Genomic DNA, 22,999 nt, shown 5'->3' on the forward strand with positions numbered 1-22,999 from the left:
CCCAACCCCTTTGCTCACACCTACAAGCTCCCTGCCCCTTCTTCCCAGGGGACCCAGGATTCCAGACCCCAGCTCTGCCCCTTAGAGTTCCCCGTGACACAACCCCAAACAGACAGAGAAAGCTATTAACTAAAAGTTCAAAGTTTTAATCCGAATTTGGACAAGTGCTGGAAAAAACAATCTTTGGCCATAGAAACCCCTCCCCATATAGGCCCAAGGAGAAGACGGGATAACGCTCTTAGGTGCGCTGGGAGGGACCTCCAGGCCACGCCCTCCTGTTCCACTTGGCTGCCCCGTTTGAGAGGGTCAGAAGCTGGACTGCAGCAGAGTGACTCGCAAAGGCCAAGCCCCCTCGCCTGGGGTCTGCGCGAGAGGGAAGCTCCCGGAGTCCCACGTGGGCTCCCAGGAGGCGGGGCCTGTGCCGCGCCCACTACCTCCTCGGGAGGACCCGGCAGAGCGGGAATTGGCCACAGGAGGCGATCTCGGGGGCGAGGTCATCTGGGGCTTGGCGTTTGATGGAGGCGGCGGTACCGGGGGAAGAGGTTCTCCTCCAGAGTCCAAATTTCCACCTGGAGAGGACCAGTGGGGAAGGCGAATGGCAAACTTTGGGATCTGGGATTCCGGATCCCCAGGCCTTTCCTCTGTCGGACCCAGGACTCCAGTCCCCAGCACATCCTCCCCGAGACCCACCAGTCCGGGACCCCGACCCCCTCCTGCCTGGGATCTAGAACTCTCAAACCCTGCCTAGCTATTTCCTCATCAACGCAAGGATTCCCAGGGGCCTTCAGACCCCTCCCCAGCGGGAACTAGGCCTCCGCCTTCCTCCTCTGGAAAATCTAGGGGCCCACCCTAGGTCCCCAGCCCTCCTCACCTGTCATTATCCTGTGCCACTGGGACGCCTCAGTGGCCAGAGCTTGAGAGAGGCTGAGGACTCGCTCCCGATGACCTTCCGATGTTGGTAAATAAGGGGCGTTGTTCCTCGGACTAGAACAAAGATTTGGGGGAGAGGTACAATTAGTACAGTGATAACTGCAGTGTTCTGCGTGTCCTGGAAGCTGTAGGCCCTAGCACATGTCTCTAAGGGACTTTAAACCTGGCAAGGCCCACATACACTCTGGGATTTGTTGTCCAGTCTTCAGTAACTTTCACCCCATTTCCTGATGGATGGGCGGAGTTGATATCCACCCAGGTTTGCAGTTTGGGGGACTACTGTCCTCACTGGGGATCTAGGGCTTTCTTTTTTTTTTGAGAGAGAGATTTTATTTATTTTTAGACAGAGGGTAAGGGAGGGAGAAAGAGAGGGAGAGAAACATTAATATGTGGTTGCCTCTCATATGTCCCCCACTGGGGACCTGGCCTGCAACCCAGGCATGTGCCCTGACTGGGAACCGAACCAGTGACCCTTTGGTTCACAGGCCAGTGCTCAATCCACTGAACCACACCAGCCAGGGAAGATCGAAGATCTAGGTAGGGCTCTCTGATGTCCCAAGAACTCAAGGGTCTCTAAGAGCTTCTGCAATCTGCACTTCAGTACTCCGGAGACATTGATAACATGGCTGCCCCCTCCCCTTTGGAAAATTGATTCCTGCTCCTTGCAGGCAGGTTCCTTACCTGCTCCAGGAGCCGGAGCTTCTGAGCCACTTCTGGGTTCCTGAGTGTCCTAGGACAGGCTGCAAAGGAAACGGGACATTAGTATTCCTCGCCTGGAAGCCCCCGATTCTCACTGTGAGGGCGAAGGCTCAGAGAGGGGATGAAGTCCGCCCCCTCCCCTGACACTGACCATATTTAACATGCAAAGAACCTTCTCCTCCACAGGACTTACTAGATCAGACTCACAGAGGACCCCCCCCACCTTGTTTCCAATGACAAAACTAGAAACAGACACTCCAAATCTACTCTGTACCCCATAAAAAATTAGCTGAACTGTCTGTCCCCCCACTACTAGCTGGACAGAGATAAACGTTTGGTGTTCGGTGGACTGAGACGCCCCCTGATTACAGAAACAATCCTACCCCTAAAACCACCCCACCTATGGCGTGTCTAATTCCTCCCTAGGAAAGTAAGATGTAACCACTTTGGATCTGGGGCAACTCCTCACTGCAATGAATAAAATGCATTTCCTGGCCCTGGTTGCTGTGGCTCAGTGGATTGAGTGCCCGCCTGCAAACCAAAGGGTTGCCTGTTTGATTCCCAGTCAGGGCACATGCCCGGGTTGCGGGCCAGGTCCCCATTGGGGGCTACATGCGAGCCAACCACACATTGATGTTTCCCTCCCTCTTTCTCCCTCTCTTCCTAAAAAATAAATAAATAAAATATTTACCAAGGAAAAAAAAATTGATCTCCAGATTTGCTCTTCTTCCCCCCAACCCCCAGCCTTGGACAACACGTAGTAACTGAAAAGAACAATTGGGCTTCTATGCAGACCCGTGACCCCTGGTGAGGTGAGGATGTTTTACCTGACCGCCCCCTCCCCCAGGGCCCCTTTGAAATGGGGGTTGGGATGCTGACTACTTCAGCACAAGGGCAAGTGAGGGTGAATTTGGAAACCCAGTTCTGGGTAAGAAGGCAGGGAACATCCCCATTTCACAGAGAGGGAAACTGACGCTCGAACCAGGGGCAGAGGGCCCACTAGCGCCCCACTGCCTCCGCTCTGATCCCCTCACCCTTTGTTCCACATCTGGCTGGTGTCTGGCTGGGGACAGTGTCCTCCCCAGAGTGAGCAGCCGGGGAGAAGCTGGACGAGGGAGAGGCCGTCCACACTCCTGGTTTCTCCGTATCCTGTCCAGCTGCTCCTGAGCACTCATCCGGGGCCGGGCAAGGGGGGCCTGGAGAGATGAGAAACCGCTCAAGACCCCAGCCTTGGCCTCTGTTTTATCTCCTCCCTGGACCTCCTAGCCTCCAGGCTTACCTTTCCAGTAAGTCCACCACCAGATCTCAAAGGGCTCCTACTACACCCGGAGCTGATGCTGTCCCTCCACTGCTCAAACCCTCCCAGGGCCCCCAAGCATCCTCGGGCCCAAGGCCTTTGAGAGTCTGTGAGGTCTGATCCCTACCCACCTCTCTGGCTTCAACTCTATCAGCTGCCCTATTTGAACGTGAAAACCCCACACTTTCCTGGACCTATCAAGCTTCTTCACACTATAGACAGGACTCTGGGATGCTTGTGATAAAAAAAAAAAAAGAAAATAAAAACAAAAACAAAAAACAGCCCTGGCTGCTGTGGCTCAGTGGTTGAGTGCTGGCCTGCAAATCAAAGGGTCGCCAGTTCGATTCCCAGTCAGGGCACATGCCTGGGTTGCAGGCCAGGTCCCCAGGTGGGGTGTGTGAGAGGCAACCACACATCAATATTTCTCTCCATTTCTTTCTCTCTTCCCTGCTCTCTAAAAGTAAATTAATAAAAATCTTTAAAAAAAAAGAAAAAAAGCAGAGGGTAGAGAACTCCTCACTGCAGCCTCTAACTAGAAACTTCTACGGAAATAGCTCGGATTCAATCCCTGCTGTGCATTCTGCTTTACAGCAATTTGGCGAATCTTGAGTCACATACCCACCTGTTACACAAGGGGGGATCCCCCCCAAAAGGGAACTATCTTCTGGAGGGCAGGCCCCTTGTAGTACAGGTGTCCCCCACTAGGTGAGTGTTGTAGGAACCCATCTGTAGCAGTGTACCAGCTGGCGTTGTTGTGAGAGGCTGGGGCTTCAGTGATTTTTGTTGTTGTTGTTGTTGGGAGAGTCTTGCGATGAGTTTGCCCATTTCATGACGGGTGGTCTACAAGCTCACCTACACACAAGGCTCTGAGTGTTGGCATGACCCCTGTGCCCCTCTTCCTATTCACCCAATCTTGTCCCGAGCGATGCCTTTCGTTTCCCCGGATGAAAAAAGTCCTCAAAGGGAAACGTGTTGCTGATGGGGAAGAGGAGAAACAAAAAACGGGAGAAGGACTAAAAGGCATCCAAATTGACGAGTTCAAAACCTGTTCTGAGCAGTGGAAAAACGTCCTGGTAGGTGTATTGCATCAGATGAAGAGTCCTTTGAAGGTGACTGAAGTTTACACATGTAAGAATAAATCCGCAACTTTTCAATAAATGAATTCTGGGGTTTTGGGGGTCCCCTCTTGTGTGCACAATGCTATACACAGTCCCCTGTATATTGGCCCCGTGTCGTTTATTTCTTCACAGTGGGTCAGGTCATTGGCCCCAAAGCCTGCCAGGGCCAAATTCACTTTCACACATTCGTTTGTTTCAAATACAGAAGCCCAAATAGGCAGATAATTTTAGCCATTGGGAGCCCGCCCGCTCTGAATACTCCAGAAGCTGGCCCCCGCATCTGCTAGCCATAGGTAGCGTGAACCTGTAGCTAAAAGACCCCAAGCAGCTACAGTCCAGTCCTTGGGAGTCTCCCAGAGACTCCAGCTGTCCTGAGTGCCACTCCCTAACACCCCCACAAGCCCATTTCTCCAGTCTCCCTACCCACCCCCTGGCTGGAAAGCAAGGCCCGCGTACTACTGCCACCTGGCGGTCATACTTTTTTTTTCCTTGATCAGCTCTGAAATGCCTACACCCCCCTTGGCAGCCGGGAGCTGCGTGGCTGGGGTGAGGAAGAAGCAATTCCCGAGGCAGCCCCAACAATCCATGCTCAGTGTACACACCACTGAGGATACAGAAGTTCCCCCCTTCCTAGGAAACGGCTGATTGATTCTTTTGCAACCATGATAAGAAGTAAGCACCAGAAATTCTCTTCAATCTGTTTGATCAGGCCATCGCCTCCGGCACCCATTGGCGCTTCGCTGAAAGCCAACCAGCCAATTAGTGATGGCTCCGAGTTTCTGAAAATCAGCCAATCAGCAGCAAACAAAGCTTCCCGGCTTAGGGGCGACCAATCCTTAAACACTCCTGGTGCGGAAAGTCCACCATTTGCGCAACTCCACGCTGTAGGCCCACCCCTGTGCTTTGCTCAAAACAACTGTATCTTGCAAGGACAGGTTTATCTTGCTTAAGCAAGTAATAAACCCAGCCTTGTTTCTGATACACAGCAGCGGCCTCTTTGCCGACCACCTCCATGTTTTTGCATACATGGCCTGGTCCCTCTGCTGGGCGTACTCTTTTCCGCGTGACCGAACCTTTTTCATTCACCCAGACTTGACTTACCTATCCTTTAAAAGGCTTCCTACCACCCTGCAGTGGCTCAGTTGGTTGGACCATCGCTAAGTACACCAAGACATTGCGGGTTTGATCCCCAGGCACAGCACATGCCTAGGCCACAGGTACCGTACCCGGTCAGGGTGCCAACTGGAGGCAACCCATGGGTGTTCCTATTTTACATCAATGTCTGTCTGTCTCTCTCTCTTCGTCTCTCTGTAAAATCAGTAAACATTCTCGGTTGAGGGTTATAGAATAAAATAAAAGGCTTCCTTCCTAATGCATGAGGATTTTATTCATGCCTCTCTCTCCCATCAGACTTGAGCATCAGGTGTAATTGGGCTGGGCCCCCAACACCTTCCACCCGGCGGGATCTCTAAAAGGCCTCAGGAGACAGACGTTGGGGAACTGGGCGATTTTCCCTGCAGTGGCCACGCCTCAAAGCTTAGGGGGAAGAGGACAGGTGGCCACTCCCTGGCCTTCATGACACCCTACTTGGATTGGTCACCTGCTGACGTTTTACTGGGCATCAGAACTGTCCCGCCAGGTCCATAAGCCACACTTTTCCGGCTTTGCCAGTTTCCGGCTGGGGGAGGCCACAGCAAATTCAGCTCCCGAATGTAAGTCCTTGAACGCAGGGCCTGTCTGGGGGCGCAGCCCTGCGGGACCGGGCACACGAGAAGGGGGCCTGAATTAAACAACCCTCCAGGTGGCGGACGGGGCACTTGAAGCCAGAGCTCTGTGCTCCCGAGAGACCAAGTACAGTCGTACGGTTGCTCACGGCGCAAGGGCTGAGCCCTCCACTGAGCAACCAGGGTTCTGCCCACACAGATGGGGCGTGCATCTCTAATTTACAAAAAGGCTTCCGGTTAGGCTAGCAGAGGCCTCCGCCTCCTGAAGCCCCACCTCGGCCTGGACATTGGCGCCAGCTCTCTCCCCGCTTCCCTGCTTGATAAATTATAACTCATCCCTCCAGGTCTCCCTGCCTCCAAGAAACCATTGCCAACAGTACCGGGCTGTCTGGGAGCTATCCTCCGGAATCCCCCAACGCCTTTTGCTTTCATCTTCACGGCACACGCCTCCTTCTGTGCTGACAGTGTTTGCACCTGAAGCGCCTCAAAGCCTGGGACTCAGCCTAACTCAGCTCAGGAACCACAGTGCCCAGGCGGAAGGCTGTAGAGAGGAGGCCAGGGACCACGCAGCAGCAGTGGGAATAACCGCAAACGTGAAGCTCAGGACTTAATGAACATATTCACACCTGACCTCCTCGCCTTTCCTCCACCCCACTCCGTCCCATCTTCTGCCTGGTAACTCCATTCTCCCGGACGCCCAGGCTGACAACCTTATGGGCATTCTCGACTCCTGACAGCCCACCTCTAATCTGCCAGGAACACTTGGGGGCTCCACCTTCAAAATCGGTTCCCAAATATCTCCTGACTGCAATTCAAAAAAAAAAAAAATCTGAACAGAGATTTTCTTTTCTTTTTTAAAAGATTTTATTTATTTTGAGAGAGAGGGGAAGGGAAAGAGAAAGAGAGGGAGAGAAGCATCAATGTGTGTTGCCTCTCCTGAGCGCCCCACTGGGGACCTGGCCTGCATGCAATCCAGGCATGTGCCCTGACTGGGAATTGAACAAGCAACCCCTTGGTTCACATTTGATCCAGCACTCAATCCACTGAGCCACACCAGCCAGGGCTGTTTTCTTAAATTGGCACCAATGCCCACCTGGTGGTCATGACGCAGGTATCACCCGAGTCTCAGCACACTCTCTGTCCCCCGGGATGCAGCGTCCACTGCTATTTTCCTGCGTTTTGGTTATTTGTGACTTCTGATTTAATTGCTCATTGAAGATGTCAAAGAGAGCCAAAGAGAGCCCCAAAGACAGCCCACACAAGTAATAACCATTTGTCACTCCCTAGAGCTCAGAGAGTAGAATCACTTCAGGGACAGGACAGGGGACACCCGCTGTGAGATCTCAATGAAAATGACCTGTGAGATTCCCCCGTATGAGATGTGATGTAAACAGAAAGACACTGTGAAAGTTTTACAGAGACAGGGACGACCAGGAACTGATGACAAGCAGAGGAACTCTGTATGAGGCAAAACACGAAGACCTGGGTCGTGGGTTGACGAGGACGTAATTGGAGGGCCCAACAGCTTTTGGTCGTGAACACGCTACAGCATTCCACCAAGACCTCAGTGAACACTGACCGTGCGCACAGCCAGGCAACAGCTGAAGCAGCAAGTGACGTAAAGTATTTGAGGATCTGGCCCTGGCCAGGTGGCTCAATTGGTTGGAGCATGGTCCCTGAACACCAAAAGGTCGTGGATTCCATCCCTGGTCAGGGCACATACCTAGGCTGCGTGTTCAATTCCCGGTGGGGGTGTGTACGGGGACATAGGGAAGGCAACCGATGGACGTTTCTCTCTCTCCCTCTCTTTCTCTCTACCGTCCTCTCTCTCTAAAATCAATGAACACCTGGCAGGTGTGGCTCAGTGGATTGAGCACCAAAAGGTCGCTGGTTCAATTCCCCGGTCAGGGCACACGCCTGGGTTGCGGGCCATGTCCTCAGCTGGGGATGTGCAAAAGGCAACCTATGGATATATCTCTCACACATTGCTACTTCTCTCCCTCTCTTTCTCCCTCCCATTCTCTAAAAATAAATAAATACACCCTGGCTGGGGCGGCTCAGTGGGTTGAGTGCAGGCCTGCGAACCAAAGGGTCACCGCTGGCATGAGAACTATAGAGCAGGTGAACGCTGAGGTGCTCGGCTTCATCTGTACCCGGGTTGGATCGTGTGACTCGGTGTCTTACCAAACCATTTCCTTAGGAACAGAAAGTGCCTGGTATATCGAGTCTATTTTTATTCCACTCTGACTTGCTTATTTAGTAGAGTTGTGCTATTTTTAAACACCTGACATTTGAATCGAGATGTTATTTATTGCTTTTATCCCATTTAATGTGAATATTCATAATTTTATTCAAGAAATGTTAATGTGTTTGATCCAGGGTGCCGCGCCAGACGCCGCTGGAGGTTTTTATGTAATACACAGCGTAGGGCCCTGGCTGGTGTGGCTCAGCGGACTGAGCAACGGCCTGTGGACCAAAGGGTCATGGGTTCCCAGTCAGGGCACGTGTCTGAGTTGCAGGCCAGGTCCCCAGTCGGGGGAGCTCAAGAGGCAACCACACATTGATGTTTCCCTCTTGCCCTCCCTTTCCCTCTCTCTAAAAGTAAATAAAGTCTTTTAAAAAAAGACAAATTCATGGATGCAAACAACAGCATGGTGATTACCAGAGGGAAAGGGGGTGGGGAAGAGGAAATAGAAGATAAAGGAGGTCAAAACATGGAGGCGGAAAGAAACTAGACTTTGGGGGGGGATTTAAACAGTCACATGTGGCTACCGGCTACCTTATTGGACAGTGAAGAGGCTATTTAATCAATATTTGTTGAATGAATGAATTGATAAATGAATGGAGTACTTAATATATCTGGGCACTATTTCCAACCCTTCTTGGGCATTCATCTAGTTTGAATCCTCACATCAGCTGTAGGGGGTAGGCCCTGCTATTAGCTCCATTTTGCAGATGAGAAATGGAGGCAGAGAGAGGTTTAGTAACCGACCCAAAGTCACACAGTTTAGAAGTGGCAGAGACAACATTTAATCCCAATGCTCTTAACGAATCACATTCTCTCTGGTCTGGGATGAAGCCTTGGAGTGCCCCTCTCCCAGCTTTTTCCCCAAGAACAGGGAGGGGATCTGAGGTGGTCAGACCAAAGGGTTACAAGACGGACCTGTGGGGGCCAGAGAGACCGCCTACCTTGGTTCCTGGCTGTGGGGAAGTAGGGCAGCGGCCCTCAGGGCTGGAAGCCTGGGAGACCCTTGGAGATCCAAGACCTGGAAGGGCAGAAGGGGGCTTGGTGAGGACAGGGCATGCTACGCAAGTCCCGCCGGGCCCAAGACGCTCACCTGAGCGAGCGCTGACGTGGTCTCTGTCGCCCCCTGGGGGCCGCCCCCAGTCTGCCTCTGGGGACCTGGGTGAGCTCAGTTCCAAGGACTCAGGCAGGCTCTGGAAGGGTTGGGGAAGAGGAATCACGGTCATTATCATTACTAGCGACCATTTGTTAAGTAATTGGCAATGGAGACACAGCACCATAGGATTAAAATTGAAGACCCGATGGCCTGGTTTCAAATCCCAGCTCTCTGCCATTTATTAGCTGTGTGATTTTGATAGGGGAACTCAAGAGTTAAAGATCTTAGCTTCAGTCACAGCTGAGAGGCTCAAGTGATTGATGCAGGTGGAAAGCTGTCAATCCAGGAACTGGGATGCAATTCAACCTCGGAGATGAAATCTGAGCCGCTGTCTTCCAGGGACGGACATCCAGTGACTCAGATCCCGAATTGTTGATCAGCAGATAAAGAAATAACAAGAGAATCTCCGCAACTCTTATCTGATTAACCTTTTTTCCCCAAACCCCTTACCGACCCCTTCTTATCCCTATAGAAAGGTCGGCTTGAGATGAGGTGTTAAGATGGATTTGGGGGTACTTAACCCACCGTCTGCTCAGAGCACCAGCAACTGAATAAAGCGTCCATAAATATCCCATCGGTCCCTACTTATTGGTTCTGGTAGCGACAGGCAGCACGGACACCAGCTTTTCCAGTTTCAATCTCGGGCAAGTTACTTCACCTCTCTGGGCCACACTTCAACTTCTGCCATGAGGATTGAATCCACACACGTAAGGCCCTTAGAACAGGGCCTGACACGTTGGCAGGGCATCGTAACTGGGAGGTTTCCTAACGATGGTGCATCTGGCACCGCGCTGAGTACTGTTCCTGCGTTATCTCATTAAATCCCCTCCATCAATCTATGAGACACCCATTATTTTTCTCATGTTCCATATGGGGAAACAAGCTCGGGGAACGAGGTCAATGACTGCTGTGGCAAAGGCAGCAGAGCTGGGATCTGAACCTAGGTCTCCTCGATACACGATCTGAAGGTCACGGCAGGCAGCGGCTCTGATCCAGGTATGACAAGAGTAGCTCCTGCTTCCTGAGTGCCAGCTCTGCGTCAAGCCCTTCCTAGTCACCCTTTCTCCTTTGTACAGAGCCCTACGACACGGAGATTCGGATCAGAAGTATCTGGTAAATGTTTCACCCATGCCCCTCTGGGAGAAAAGAGCCCTGGTTTGTGATGTTTGCCAATTACCGTGGTGTAAATACTCCCACCATGGTCAATTTCGAGCAAGGGTCTGGACATCAGTGAATGCGGAGTTGGGAAGAGATGCAGGCAGTTGGCCCTTGGGGGGTGGTGGGAGCTGGTCCACACACTGCTGGCCTGTGAGCACATATAACAGCTAAGGAAACCAAGGCTTCCAGAGCTTAGGATACTTGTCTGAGGTTGGCTAGCTGGTCAGGGAGAGGAAAAGAGGCGAGTGGGTGATGAGTTCAGCTAGGGGCAGATAGGACAAGAAGCTGGGGGCAGGGAGAGAGGTGTGTGAATCTCACCTCCCTCTCTGAAGACTCCTCGCCTTGGAGTGCGGGGGAAGGGGAGTCAGGCTCAGGGTCAGGAGGTGGTTTCTGGGGACCCCCCAGACCTGCCAGCGTGTCTTCCATCATCCACAGCTGCTGCTGAGCAGATGTTCTCTCCTGGAGAAAAGGAATGTGCTTCTTAAAGGTAGGAAAACGCAAGAGGAGTTAAAGTTGATAGGCCACAGACAGGGTCTGAAATGAGCTAGGCTGTATTTATGGGGTCGTAAACGGACTGGGTGGCCCTGGCCTGTGTGGCTCAGCTGGTTGGAGTTACAACCGGTGAACGCAGGGGTCACGGGTTTGATCCCTGGTCGGGGCGCGTAGGAGAGGCAACTAGCTGATCGATGTCTCTCTCTGGCCTCGATGTTTCTCTCCCTCTCTCTCTAGAATCTGTGAGCATGTCCTCAAGTGAAGATAAAAAAAAAAAAATCAATGGGCTATGTGTGCACATGGAGGCTGTAATTTGGATATCTATTTCCATGTGGCTATTTCGTCCACCCACCACCGTGCATGACAAGCCCTGTCTGTTTTATGCTGCTCTGCAGCGTCACCTCTGCACACACAGGTGACCACACAGATCTACTGAGTCTGTTTCTGAACACCCTCTTCCACTTCTTTCCAGCAACTGTGTGTCAACGCCACCCTGCCTCATTGACTGTAGCTTTACAGCCATACTTGACTTCCAGTTGTGTCAGTCCTCCAGCTTTGTTCTTGGAGGTTGCCGAGGCTGCTCTTGGGCTTCCGAGTACAACTCAGAGTCAGCACGTCGATCTCCACACAAAAACCGTTGGGACTTGTATGGGGATTGCAGGTCCGCACTGGGGACATTCACTGGGGAGATTGTGTCTGTGCATGAGGGTACCTTTCCCATCCACGAGCACGGTGCGCCTCCCCATTTGTGCAGGTCTTCACCGTCTCTCAGTGATGCTCAGTGCTTTTAGAGTAGGTGCCTTGTATATGTTTCATGTAACTTCCTCCTACATACTTTATTTGCTTATGTTCATTACAAACACTACTGTTTCCAAATATTCATTTATATCGTTTGGCACTAGCAAACAGAAACACAATTGATATTAACCTTGCATTCAGTGACCCTGTTGAATATGCCTATTCTAATAGTGTATCTGGAAATTATTTTGGATATTCTACATATATACACAACCATGTCATCTGTAAATAATAATAGCTTTGCTTCTTCCTTTTTGGTCCTTACACTTTTTATTTCTTCCTCAGACTTTACTGTCTAGGACCCCCGGTACAATGCTGACGAGAACTGGTAATAGCAGACATCCTTGTCTTATTGCAGATTTCAGGGAGAACGTTCGCAATACTTCGCTCACCGTCACAAAGGTTGCTTTAAATTTGTTATCGATGCCTTTTATCAGATTACAGAAGTTCCTTTCTATTCCTACTTTGCTGAGAGCTTTGCTCATGAATGGGTGGGGAATGTTGTCATTTTTCCCCCTGCATTTATTGAGACAATCATGTAGTTTTTCTCCATTATCTTGTTAACTGATACACGATAAACATGGACTGGTTTTCAGGTGTCAAACTAACCTTGCATTCTTCTAGCAAACCGATTTGGTCGTGATATATTTTTCTCTTCATGTGTTGCTGGTGGTGAGTGATATTTAACACCAGTAGGTGAGGGATGAGAGTTGAGAGTAGATTTTAGGAAGAAGTGGGAGGGGTTAGCATGAAGGAATCAGGGCTTAAATCTGCAAGTACACATTTAACATTAGAAGTCAATGTTTTTAAATAAAGATAAGTGATTTTGAAACTCATTTGCTAGGCTTAGAATGAAGAAGTGGGTCTGAGGCTAAGCCCCGGGGCTTATGCTTCATGAGTGGGGCCTCAGCTAAGGGATTGGATCTAGAACTGGAAACTCCAGAGGACAAACTGAACAGCAAAAGTCAAAATGAACTTGCAGGATGGGGACAGGGCTGACAAGCATAGTTTTGACAGAGAGGGTAGGGCTTCAAAATAAAAGGAGAGACTTAAAACCAGAGGGGAGAGTAGTTCTGAATCAGAAGGTGGGTCTTAAACTGAAGAGCTTGGTGTTAACTATAATAAGGGGTTTAAAATGAAAGGAAAGGCCCTGACTGATGTGGCTCAGTGGGGTTGGGCATCACCCTACAAACCAAAAGGTCACCGGTTCAATTCCCCATCTAGGGCACATGCCTGGGTTGCGGGCCAGGTCCCCAATAGGGGGAGTGTGAGAGGCAACCATACATTGATGTTTCTCTCCCTCTCTTCCTCCCTCCTTTCCCCTTTCTCTAAAAATAAATAAAACCTTTTTAAAAAATAAAATAAAAGGAGAGAACAGAAAGGGAGAAGCTTGTGATAAAGTGGGAAGTACTTCAATGCTGTGGGTGGGGTTTACATGCCCAAAAGGATTCCAGGTGGACTTGGAGTGGAGTGGAGAGTGGGGCTCGGGGGCTTGGGACAGGGATGTACCTGGGGGGACCCAAGGTGCAGCAGGTACTCAAGGGTCTCTCTCAAGGTGCCCAGCTCCCGCTCCAGGTCGCTGTATGCGTCCCAAACCCGCTCTCGCTCCTCAGGTCCCAAAAAGGGGGAGACACAGGGTTAGCATGCCCACCCACTAGAGCTTTCCCCACTCCATCATCTCCCAGATGAGGAGGGGGCAGGGAGGCCTGGTCCCTGGTGCCCTGAGGGGTACGTGAACTACGATTCCCAAAGGCCTTTTGCTCCAGCTACTGGGAACCCCAGAGTCTCTCTGGAACCTGCCGTTCTAATAAGCTGCTGGTGCAGAGAAGTAACAGCTTTCCCTGAACCCTCTGGAATAAGGCTGCTCTGCCCTAGGGCTCAGCTAATGAATTCTTGGGATAGTCAAGACCACAACCCCTCTGTGCCAATACCAATAATAATAATGATAGCAGCTAGCCCTGGCTGGTGTGGCTCAGTGGATTGAGTGCCAGCCTGCAAACCAGGGGGTCACAGGTTCGATTCCCAGTCTAGGGCACATGCCTGGGCTGCAGGCCAGATCCCCAGTTGGGTGTATGCAAGAGGCAACCAATCCATGTTTCTCTGCCTCTCTTTCTCCCTCCCTTCCCCTCTCTCTAAAAATAAATTAGTAAAATCTTTTTACAAATTGGAGGAGGGGCAGTTATCAAGAACTCCCTTCTCATGAGCTCTTGGGGTCAGGTCCCCTTCTGGAATAACCCGTAGAGAGTCCTGGGGTCCCCTTGAGAGGACAAGTCCCTTTCCAGATGCTCACCTGACTCAGGTGACAAAGAGTGGCCCTCACACTGACCAATCGGTCCTGCAGGAGGCGCTGGCGTCCCCAGGCCCTCCGGGGAGCAGGGGCCTCCCCGGGTGCTTGGCCTAGCTGCTGCCTGGTCAGCTCCAGGGCTGCTTCCAGCTGCTCCTGCAGCAAGAGGGGAAAAGGCGAGTCTTCTGAAGCCACACCCATCCCCAGGGAGAGAGAAAGGGGTCCTCCCCCACCCTGGGCATCCAGCATGCTGAGGAGCGGGAAGGACTAAGGGCAGGTGGAGCGCCTAGGCATCTGTTCCTGTCCCAGAGGCCCATACCTTCTCCTCCTGTCTCTGGTCTATCTCCTCTTGCAGCCGCTTCAGGAGCCGGTCCTGCCCGCACAGCTTGGTCAACAGAGTCTGAGGAAAGGAGAACGGGAGCTATTCATGGACCAGATCTGGCTCTTCTCCCCCTGCCTTTTCCCCCACCCCCTACAGTATTCTCTCCCCAACTCCAGGAACTCAGCAAGGGTTGGACCCGGGAGAACTTACATCTGTCTCCAAGCTTTGGTGGAAGGTTGAGTCTGGGGGAGGACCGGGCTGAGAACAAGGAGAAAAGCTGGGGGTCACATGGGCAGGCAGTTCCTTCCTGTAGCTCAGGCCTGAGCAAGCTCTGTGTGTCTGGACAGACACCCCTCTCCTTATTAGCTTCCTTCCAGGCTCTGGCAAGCCTCAACAGACCAATTGCCTAATTCTTGGCTTTAGGAAGGTACAATGGGCTCTGTTACAAATAGCTATAGCCAATATGATAATTAACGGGAAAAATTTAGACATTTCCTTTACAACTGAGAATAAAGCAAGGATGCCCACCACCGCCATCACTGTGTAACACTGTGTTAGAGACCCTGACCAATGCTGTAAGGAAACAGTCCTGGCCGGGTAGCTCAGTTGGTTAGAGCATCGTCCTGATACACCAAGGTTGCAGGTTTGATCCCTGGTCAGGACACATAGAAGAATCAACTGCCCTGGCTGGTGTGGCTCAGTGGATTGCATGCCAGCTTACAAACCAAAAGGTCATCAGTTCGATTCCTAGTCAGGGCACCTGCCTGGGTTGCAGGCGAGGTCCCCTGCTGGGGGTATGTCAGAGACAACTGATCGACATATCTCTCTCACATCGATGTTTCTTTCCATCTCTATGTCCCTCCCTTCCCCTCTCTCTAAAAAAATAAATAAATAAAATCTTTTAAAAAAGAATCAACAAATGAATGCATAAATAAGTGGAACAACAAATCAAGCCCTGGCTGGTGTGGCTCAGTGGACTGAGTGCAGTCCTGCAAACCAAAGGGTTGCCGGTGCCAGTCCCAGTCCCAGTCAGGGTACATGCCTGGGTTGCTGGCCGGGTCCCCAGTAGGGGGCGTGCAAGAAGCAACCACACATTGATGTTTCTCTCTCTTTCTCTCTCCCATCCCCTCTCTCTAAAAATAAATGAATTAAATGTTTTAAAAAAACCCAAATCGATGCTTGTCTCTCTCTCTTTCTCTGACTCCCTTCCTCTCTCTAAAATCAGTAAATTTTAAAAAAGAAAAAGGGACTAAAAAGAGGTATAAGAATAGGAAGGGGGAAATAAAACCATCATTTACAGATGATGTGCCCCTGTGCCCAGAAAGTCCAACAGAATTAAGGAGTGATTAGAACAAATACGAGAATTCAGCAAGCACGCCGAGTTCAAGATGAAGATACAGACATTAACAGCGTATCTCTACACCATCGATAACTAGTGAACATAATTTTCCAAAAAGATGCCATTTGAGCAGCTGTAAAAACTATCAGGAATGTAGGCGTTACCTTAACTAAGAACACATAAGATTTCTATGGAAACGCTTTTAAAACTCCAATAAAAGATCTAGAAGATGGTATTAGTGAATGGAGAGAGAGTCTATATATGCTAAGTTAGCGGCAACACTAGGAAACTAATAGAAGCACCTACCCACGGACACTGAAACGTCCAGTCTCGCCGAGGCACACTAGTCCAGGAGAAGACATTCGGCAGAGCAAAGAAAACAGGGAGGGGGCTCGGGCAGATCCGAGGTGCCCCAAGATACTTACCAATAAGACCATGGAAGCCCGAGTCCCAGGAGTTCTTGGGGGGAGCTGGATATACGTGGAGGAGCCAGAGGGGGCCTGGGAAGAATATGGAAAAAGAGATGTTTAGAAATCGGCACGTCTTAGCAATATATATTAAAATGGGTGTGTCCAGCACAGAGGTGCCATAGGAGACTCTTTGGGGCTCAAAACTGGACCCCCCAAAGCTCCCTCAACTGCCTGCTCCCCAGCTGTGCGCCACTGTGGTGAAACGGAGAATGATAATAAATAGGCAGTCCCGGCCAAACAGCCCCAGGGGCCGGTGGAAGTTGCAGTCTATTCTCACTCTCGCACTTGCGGTTAGCTGTGGGTATTCTGGGCTGCAATCCCATGATGCTCAGAGAAAATATCAGGGGACCAACTTGGAAAGATAAACTGAAGGCGCAAGGTAATTGCAACCCACGTTACTTCTCTCAGCATGGCCTTGGAGGAGAGTTTTCTGGGCTACGATCGCCATAATGGCCCAAGACCAGCCTAAAAAGACAGCTCTGTCGACTGATGGGAGATTAAAGTCTACTCTTCCCTCTCAGTATCTGAACACAGCTGTGATTATGCAGAACTACAATCCCCATGATGCTCAGGGAACAATAGCCTATCGATCAGCCTGGACGGACAACCTCAAGACCGTAATGGAGATGTAGTCCTCTGCCCCATCACCTCTCTACTCACCTGCGTTCTCGCCTCCTGACTCCAGTGCTGCGGACTCCTGGGAGGTCTTCCTCCCCCAGCCTCGGAGGAGGGTCCTCGGCGAGGAGTGGGGGGCCGGGAAAGGGCGTGGCGCTGGGGGCCCCCATCCAGGGGAGGCCGCACATCGATGCGATTCAGTGGGGTGTGGGGTCTGGCAGGGAGTGCAGTGTCACCTGAAGAGGGAGGGAGTCTGCGTGCAGGAGCAGAACGGGGCCGGGGGAGGCTCAGCGGGGAGGACGGAGGGCGAGAGAGGGGTGTGAACAGGCTGTGGGGAGGAGAGAATCGGGAAACTGGGTTAACTAGAGCCCCTCACTCCACTACTCACCACGACCGCCTCAAGGACATGTCTCCCTTTAGTGTGTCTCAACTGCCCCTCTAAGAGCAGAACCCTCCTCTTGGCCAGATCCTGAATAATTTCCCCCTTTGTGGCATCTCCTACTTAAGCCTATTCCCAACAAGAACCCCAGCAAGACCCCCGCAGGAACGCAGGAAAGGAAGCGCTAAGCCACGCCCCCGAACAGTCCCAGTCCCCGCCCTTCTCTTAGGCCACGCCAACTCACTCCGGGCTCCTCGTCCTCTGAATCCTTGGCCCAGACTGGAGGTCGGCCGTGGGGCTGAGAGTGAGCAGCCCGGGGCTGCCACGACCTCTGGAAAGCCGAGCGACTTCCGGTGACTCTAAGCTGCGCCTCTCTTCCCCTTTTCTCATCTCCGGGGGACCACCGGGGCCGCCAGGGCCCTCCCCAGGCTGGGGACGTGCAGGTGACCTGGGTCGCCCACTAGAGAGTGGGCACAGAAAAAGACACCATTCCTTTGAAACTCATAACATCCCTTATTCTCATTTCACAGATAAAGGCACAGGGACCTACACAGAAAAAAAAGGGGAGGTGGTGCACTGCATGTCATTGTCCCCATTTTGCAGACGGGAAAACTAAGGTCCGAGTGTGGCCGTGGCTTGTACAGGGCTACAAGGTCCATTCAAGTCACTGAACCCAATGCCCTAGACTATGAGTCTCCAACCTGAAAACTGGGTCAGGCCGGGACAGAGACAGTCTGAAGGCTTTTTTTAAAAATCTGACATTGTGTAGTGGGCCACCTCAGGGTGTAGACTTCTGAGGGAGCCAATCAGAGAAAGTCGAATATTGATAAGGGGGGGCTGGACAAAGTGATGGACGAAGCTTAGAAGGAAAGTCATTTGCTGATTGGAAGAGCTGAATTTCTTCCACTGGTGGGGCCTGAGGGGCGGAGTCTCCTTAGCTAAAAGACTAGTGATTGGGTGTCGAGGGCCTCAAGGGGAGGAGTTGGGGATGATTAGAGCTACAGGGTCAGGGGCGTGGCCTATCACTCACCAGTCATCTCCCTCCGCTCGGGAGGCCCGGCCCAGGGCTCGAAGCCAGCCCCGCAGGTCCTCCAGCGTGTCAGCAGCCAGGACATAAGTCCTCATGCCCGGGTGCTCCGCCTGCGGGAAGAGAAAGCTGGGGACCTGGACGATCGGGTCCTCCAAAAAGGGGGATGCCATCCATCCTAGCCAAGATTTTTATTTCCAGTAACGGATGCCCTAACGCCTGCCCGCATCGTCTAGTACCTTAGTGCCCATGGTGGGAGGGAGGCACTCACAGTGAAGGTGAAGCGCCGCCCTCGGGGGGCTCCTGGCCCATCTGGCCTGATACTGTAGCTGGGGAGCAGAACGCTGCCCAGGACACTCTCCTCACGGCTGTCTGCAAAAGAGGGGCGGGGGCTCAGACCAAGAGGCTAGAGGAAAGGGAGGGTGGGAGTGGCGTCCCCTACCCTCTGCCAGCTGGACCACTGACCCTTGTAATAGAAGAGGCAATGGCCAGAGAGGACGAACCAACGGCGTTTCCAGAGCCGGAGCCCGGAACTGTCCTGGGGAGAGAGTGGGACAAGAGGCATAAGCAGGGGAGCAGGACAAAAGGAGATGGAGGCAGTGACACTTGGGGACAAAGGCCTAGAGCGAGGGGAGGACAGAATCATGTTTGACACAACAGATGCAGATGGAAAACTGTAAGGCAGCGTCTTGTGGTTGAGAAGACATACAATTCTGACACAGTCGGACCTGAGTTTGACTCCTAGCTCTGCCACTTCAAACTGTGCCCTTAAACAAGTCACTTCCCAGCTAGGACCCGTGGGTTTTCCCATCTGTCAACTGGGGATTGAGAAGTTACACGAAGGTTGGAACAAGATACGTGTTCCAGCACCTGTGGGCAGGGCTGTCAGTATCTGATTAGTCCGGAGCCTGAGACACAGAGAGGCCAGGAAGGTGGTACTGAGTCATAACCCACATCCTGCGTGTCCCCACCCCCTCCGCCAGCACCACTCCATCGCCAGCCTTGTGCCCCTCCACTGACTTCAAATGCTTCATTTACATATCAACATGTATTATTTCATTTATTCCATTTATTTATACATTAATTTGTTATCTGTTCCCGCTCGACCTGCATATTTTTTAAGATTTTATTTATTTATTTTTAGAGAGATGGGAAGGGAAGGAGAAAGAGAGGGAAACATCAATGTGTGGTTGCTTCTCATGTGCCCCCTTACTGGGGACCTGGCCCGCACCCCAGGCATGTGCCCTGACTGGGAATCGAACCAGTGACCCTTCGGTTCGCAGGCCGGCGCTCAATCCACTGAGCCACACCAGCCAGGGCTCCACCTTCATTTTGAATGGACTATATAGATACTTGTCCTATTTGCATGGTATGTGACCCAGAGCTTGGCACGTTGTAATGTCCAAGAAGTGGTCACTGAATGAATGAGTGGAGGGATGAAACAAGGACAGAATAAGAGGAGAAGGAGTGATTGCAACAAGATAATTTGGTGACTTGGAAGGAGAGAAACAGCAGACAGCCAGGGCCAAAGCCTCCAGCATCACCCAGAGTGTCCTTCCCCATCTCCCACTCACACCACCTGCTTATGCAGCCAGCCTCTGATGTGCACCGGGAGGTTGGGATCCCGTCTGAGCGCATTGCCTCTCTTCCCGAAGGCATGCACCTTGCTTACTGCCCGGGCGGACTTCTGAGGAGAGAATGACAGAAGTGAGCAGGGCCTCCGGCTGGGCTTGGGGAGGCAGTGCTGTGGGACGCAGGCGACGCCCCTCGCTCGGCTTTCCACAGAAACCAGGTGGAGGAGGGAACTGAGTTTTGAGATCAGAATGAGGTGTGCACAGTGCAGAGCTGAGAGACACTTTTCACATGTGGAGAGAGGGGTTCGGAAGCAAGGAAGAGGCTACCAGCTTGATGGGGAATTTGGGAATCAGGAGTCCACAGCCAAGGAGAGGGCGCCGTTGGCCACAGATGTGGGGCAGCCTTTGTTATCTGAACTGGATGTACTGCCCAGGAGGTCCCCATAATCAGGAGGGGCCTCCATGCTGAGTGCCTGGTGACGGGTCAGCCAGAATCAAAGGACACTTCGGTGCCAGGGAGAGATTGACTTCCCTTCGCAACCATGTCCCGGGTAGAGGGCTCTGAATCTCTCTGTCCCAACAGACAGAGCCCCCTCCCCTGGGCACACACGCGTTTCAGGCATCCACAGCCACATTCCCACAGGATGCCCTTAGGGAGGGTGCTGGCCAAGGTCACATTTGAATCTTTGGAATCTGACCTTGGGAAACTGGAAATGAGTAAGGGAATGGCAGGAGGAGGAGAAACAAGTGTCACTGAACTCTGGGCTGGGGTGACCCCTTGGGGTGCAAGTACCTTGGGCCCCATGGGGCCTCATTGTCAGAGAATGTTCTTTCCGTGTCAAATTTCAGAACTGGGGAGATGGGGTGGCTAGAGATAGGACAGGAAGTGCTCAGTCCTAACCAAGAGTAGCCTCTGCTTCTGAGTTCCTGGGGGTGGGGCAGTGCTCTGGGCTGGGCAGTGGCCTCATCTTAGCAACCAGAGTCTTCAGGCTGTTACTCTGGCTTTGAATCAGAAAACACAAGAGGTGGAGCCAAGCTGAAGTGTCTCAGAATTCCTAGCTGCAGCTAGGGGGCAATTCAGTATGTAACGAGGTCTGGGCGACACCGTCCAATAGGATCCTTGCTCTTCATTTATTTTGGGGGGGATTTAATTTATTTATTTTTAGGGCAAGGGGAAGGGAGGGAGAAAGAGGGGGACAGAAATGTCCGTATGAGAGAGAAACATCGATCCGTTGCCTCTCGAACAGGCCCCCAACCGGGGACCAAACCTGCAACCAAGGCGTGTGCCCTGACTGGGAATCAAAGCAGCAACCTTCCGAGAGGTCGCTGGTTCAATTCCCAGGACAACGCCCAAGTCACTGAGCCACAACCAGAATCCCTGGGGTAGTGCCTAGCCCAGGGCTAGGAGACAGGAGGATGGGGCATCCCGGAGCCCTCCCCTCCTTCCCAGCCCCAGCAAGAGGCTCCAACCTTCGTGCTTAAGCTGCCGAGGGAGGAGATGGTAGAGGCGCTGCTGGCCAGGCTGAGGCTGCTCCGAGGCCTGCCCTCCTCCATTAAGGGCTGCAGGAGAGAAAGAAAGGGACTGTGTGTGTGTCTCTGTAGCTGATCCGGCTGGGGACACAGACGAGGTCAGGGTCTCGCAGGTCGGAGGAGGCTGAGGAGAAAGAGCCTGTTGTTTGGGGCCTGGGGGGCTGGTGGGGGCTCTGGCCGGGGGACCACATACCAAGAGCGATGCCAAGAGAGGTGGGCGTCACTGGCAGCTGCGGGGAGGGGGCAGCTGTCTGCGGCCCAAGTCAGAGAATAGGGGCTCCTTTATTCTTTCCCCCTGCACTTTGCCAGGAATTTGACCCTCTCTGTGCTTAGGGACCCCCCATTCCTTGCCTCTTTCCGGCCGCCCTCCCACATGCACCCCAAACCATGCCTGCCAAGCCCTGAGGCGCAGGGAATGCACACCCAGGCGGTCCCTCCCAGCCCACCAGGGAACTTACCGGCTCTGGGGTCCCAAGGACAGAGGGCCAGAGGGCGGTATGGGTGCTGGGGCACCCAGCCACAGCCTCCCTCCTCTGTCTGTCAGGTGCTGCCTCTCATAGGCCGCAGTCTCACTTAGCTGCTCACTCACACTGTTTGTTTCTGATGGTCTCTCTCCCTCTCACACTCCCTTTCTTTCAGACTGTCTCTAACTCCAGTCTCACCTTCTGTCTCTTTCCCTTGCTAATCTGTCTCTTCCAGTCTCTCCCTCACTCATTTCCTCTCTCCCTCCCTCTCTCTCTCTCTCTCTCTCTCTCTCTCTCTCTCACACACACACACACACACACACACACCCCTATCACTTTCTCTCCCAATCTTTGTTTCTTTCCAAATCCTTTTCTCTCAGGCTCACAGTCTTCCTTAAGTCTCTACCTCATTCTCTCCCTCTCTCCCGCACACTCAATCTCTTCCTCTTTCTCTCTCTCAATGGCCCTCCACTTCTGCGTCCTCCTCTCCCTGATTCTTCTCCTCACTTTCTCTTCTCCCCTCTCCCAGTTTCTTTCTCTCCGCTGGTCTTTCCCTCCCTCTGCCAGCCGCCCACGCTGCTGTCTCCCTTCCCAATCCTGGCTGGCCCCGCCCCTCTTGGCCTCCCCACCACACTGACCCCTGGCTCAGTTGCCCCTACAGTTGAGGGGAGGGGCTGGGGCCCCCCTGACTCCCGGGTCCCTGCTGGTCTAGGGCCTGGAGAACCGGGGTCACATAAGGGCTGAAGCTGACAGTCCTACATATTTGGAGAATAGGAGCTGGGGCTGGACTCAAGGTCCCCGCGGGATGGTCGGGGCAGGAGCCGGAATCCTTGGCGCCCTGAATGGAGACAGCTTGGATCTTGGAAGGCGTGGAGTTTCAGACCCCTGCGTATCTGGGAAGGGGCGAGCTAGAACTCCGGACTCCTGAGCCGGGAATGGGGTCTGGAAGCGTGACTCTCCGTATGGATAGGTCTAAGACCTCTGGGGAGGAGGGAGTGGCCCTGGATTCCTGGATTGTGACTAGAGCGGGGACAAGCAGACAGTCAGATTCCCACCTCAGGTCCAGGTGAGAATTCTGCTCTAGACTGAGGCCGAGCCCTCAGGAGGGCGACATGGTCCCTGGGCATATTCTGAGGAACAAAGTCATGGACCAGGTAGGGGGACTGGGCTGGGGAATTGGGACTCTCTCCCTGGGCCTGGAACTTCTGGCAGAAGACCCCAGGTCCCATGAGGTTCAGTCGATTCCACCCAACCAGAATTTCAGTTTGTGTAATCAGTGCTCGTGGGGGATTCTGAAGCGGGTGAAATCCAGCCATACAGCCCTGGGCATGAAACAGCAAGGACTCTCAGCTTTTGGTTTCGTATCTGCTCAGCAAAT

General features: G+C 52.5%; 1 protein-coding gene across 3 annotated transcripts; it reads right to left on the bottom strand.

The window, feature by feature from the left end:
• Positions 1-148: 148 nt before the first annotated feature.
• Positions 149-22,174, bottom strand: PLEKHA4 (pleckstrin homology domain containing A4). 3 transcript variants are annotated; one of them, XM_045200421.3, is made up of 21 exons: positions 21,616-22,174; positions 21,098-21,187; positions 19,633-19,740; positions 18,519-18,591; positions 18,325-18,425; positions 18,057-18,166; positions 17,271-17,486; positions 16,693-16,975; positions 15,988-16,062; positions 14,434-14,481; positions 14,221-14,301; positions 13,908-14,057; positions 13,127-13,225; positions 10,646-10,786; positions 9,107-9,206; positions 8,958-9,034; positions 5,645-5,795; positions 2,664-2,825; positions 1,612-1,670; positions 872-984; positions 434-569 (listed from the first exon to the last, which is right to left on the bottom strand). In XM_045200421.3, exons 2-20 carry the CDS (start codon positions 21,179-21,181, stop codon positions 901-903), a joined length of 2,202 nt encoding a protein of 733 aa, XP_045056356.2. In that variant the 5' UTR covers positions 21,182-21,187; positions 21,616-22,174; the 3' UTR covers positions 434-569; positions 872-900. The 3 variants fall into 3 exon arrangements, with proteins under 3 accessions (XP_024422141.2, XP_045056357.2, XP_045056356.2); XM_024566373.4 differs by lacking the exon at positions 5,645-5,795 and having other exon boundaries at positions 149-569; XM_045200422.3 differs by lacking the exons at positions 2,664-2,825; positions 5,645-5,795 and having other exon boundaries at positions 149-569.
• Positions 22,175-22,999: the final 825 nt, after the last annotated feature.

Source organism: Desmodus rotundus, chromosome 12 (genome assembly GCF_022682495.2).
Source record: "Desmodus rotundus isolate HL8 chromosome 12, HLdesRot8A.1, whole genome shotgun sequence".
NCBI classification, from domain to species: Eukaryota; Metazoa; Chordata; class Mammalia; order Chiroptera; family Phyllostomidae; genus Desmodus; species Desmodus rotundus.

Coding starts and splice junctions, on each gene's coding strand:
- PLEKHA4 (XM_024566373.4), bottom strand. CDS start 21,181: ATGGAGGAGGGCAGGCCTCGGAGCAGCCTCAGCCTGGCCAGCAGCGCC. Junction 16,976..17,270: donor CAGAGGACGAGGAGCCCGGA/GTGAGTTGGCGT, acceptor TCCTCCCCACAG/CCTGTTCACACCCCTCTCTC. Junction 2,826..8,957: donor CCCCACAGCCAGGAACCAAG/GTAGGCGGTCTC, acceptor TCATCTCTCCAG/GCCCCCCTTGCCCGGCCCCG.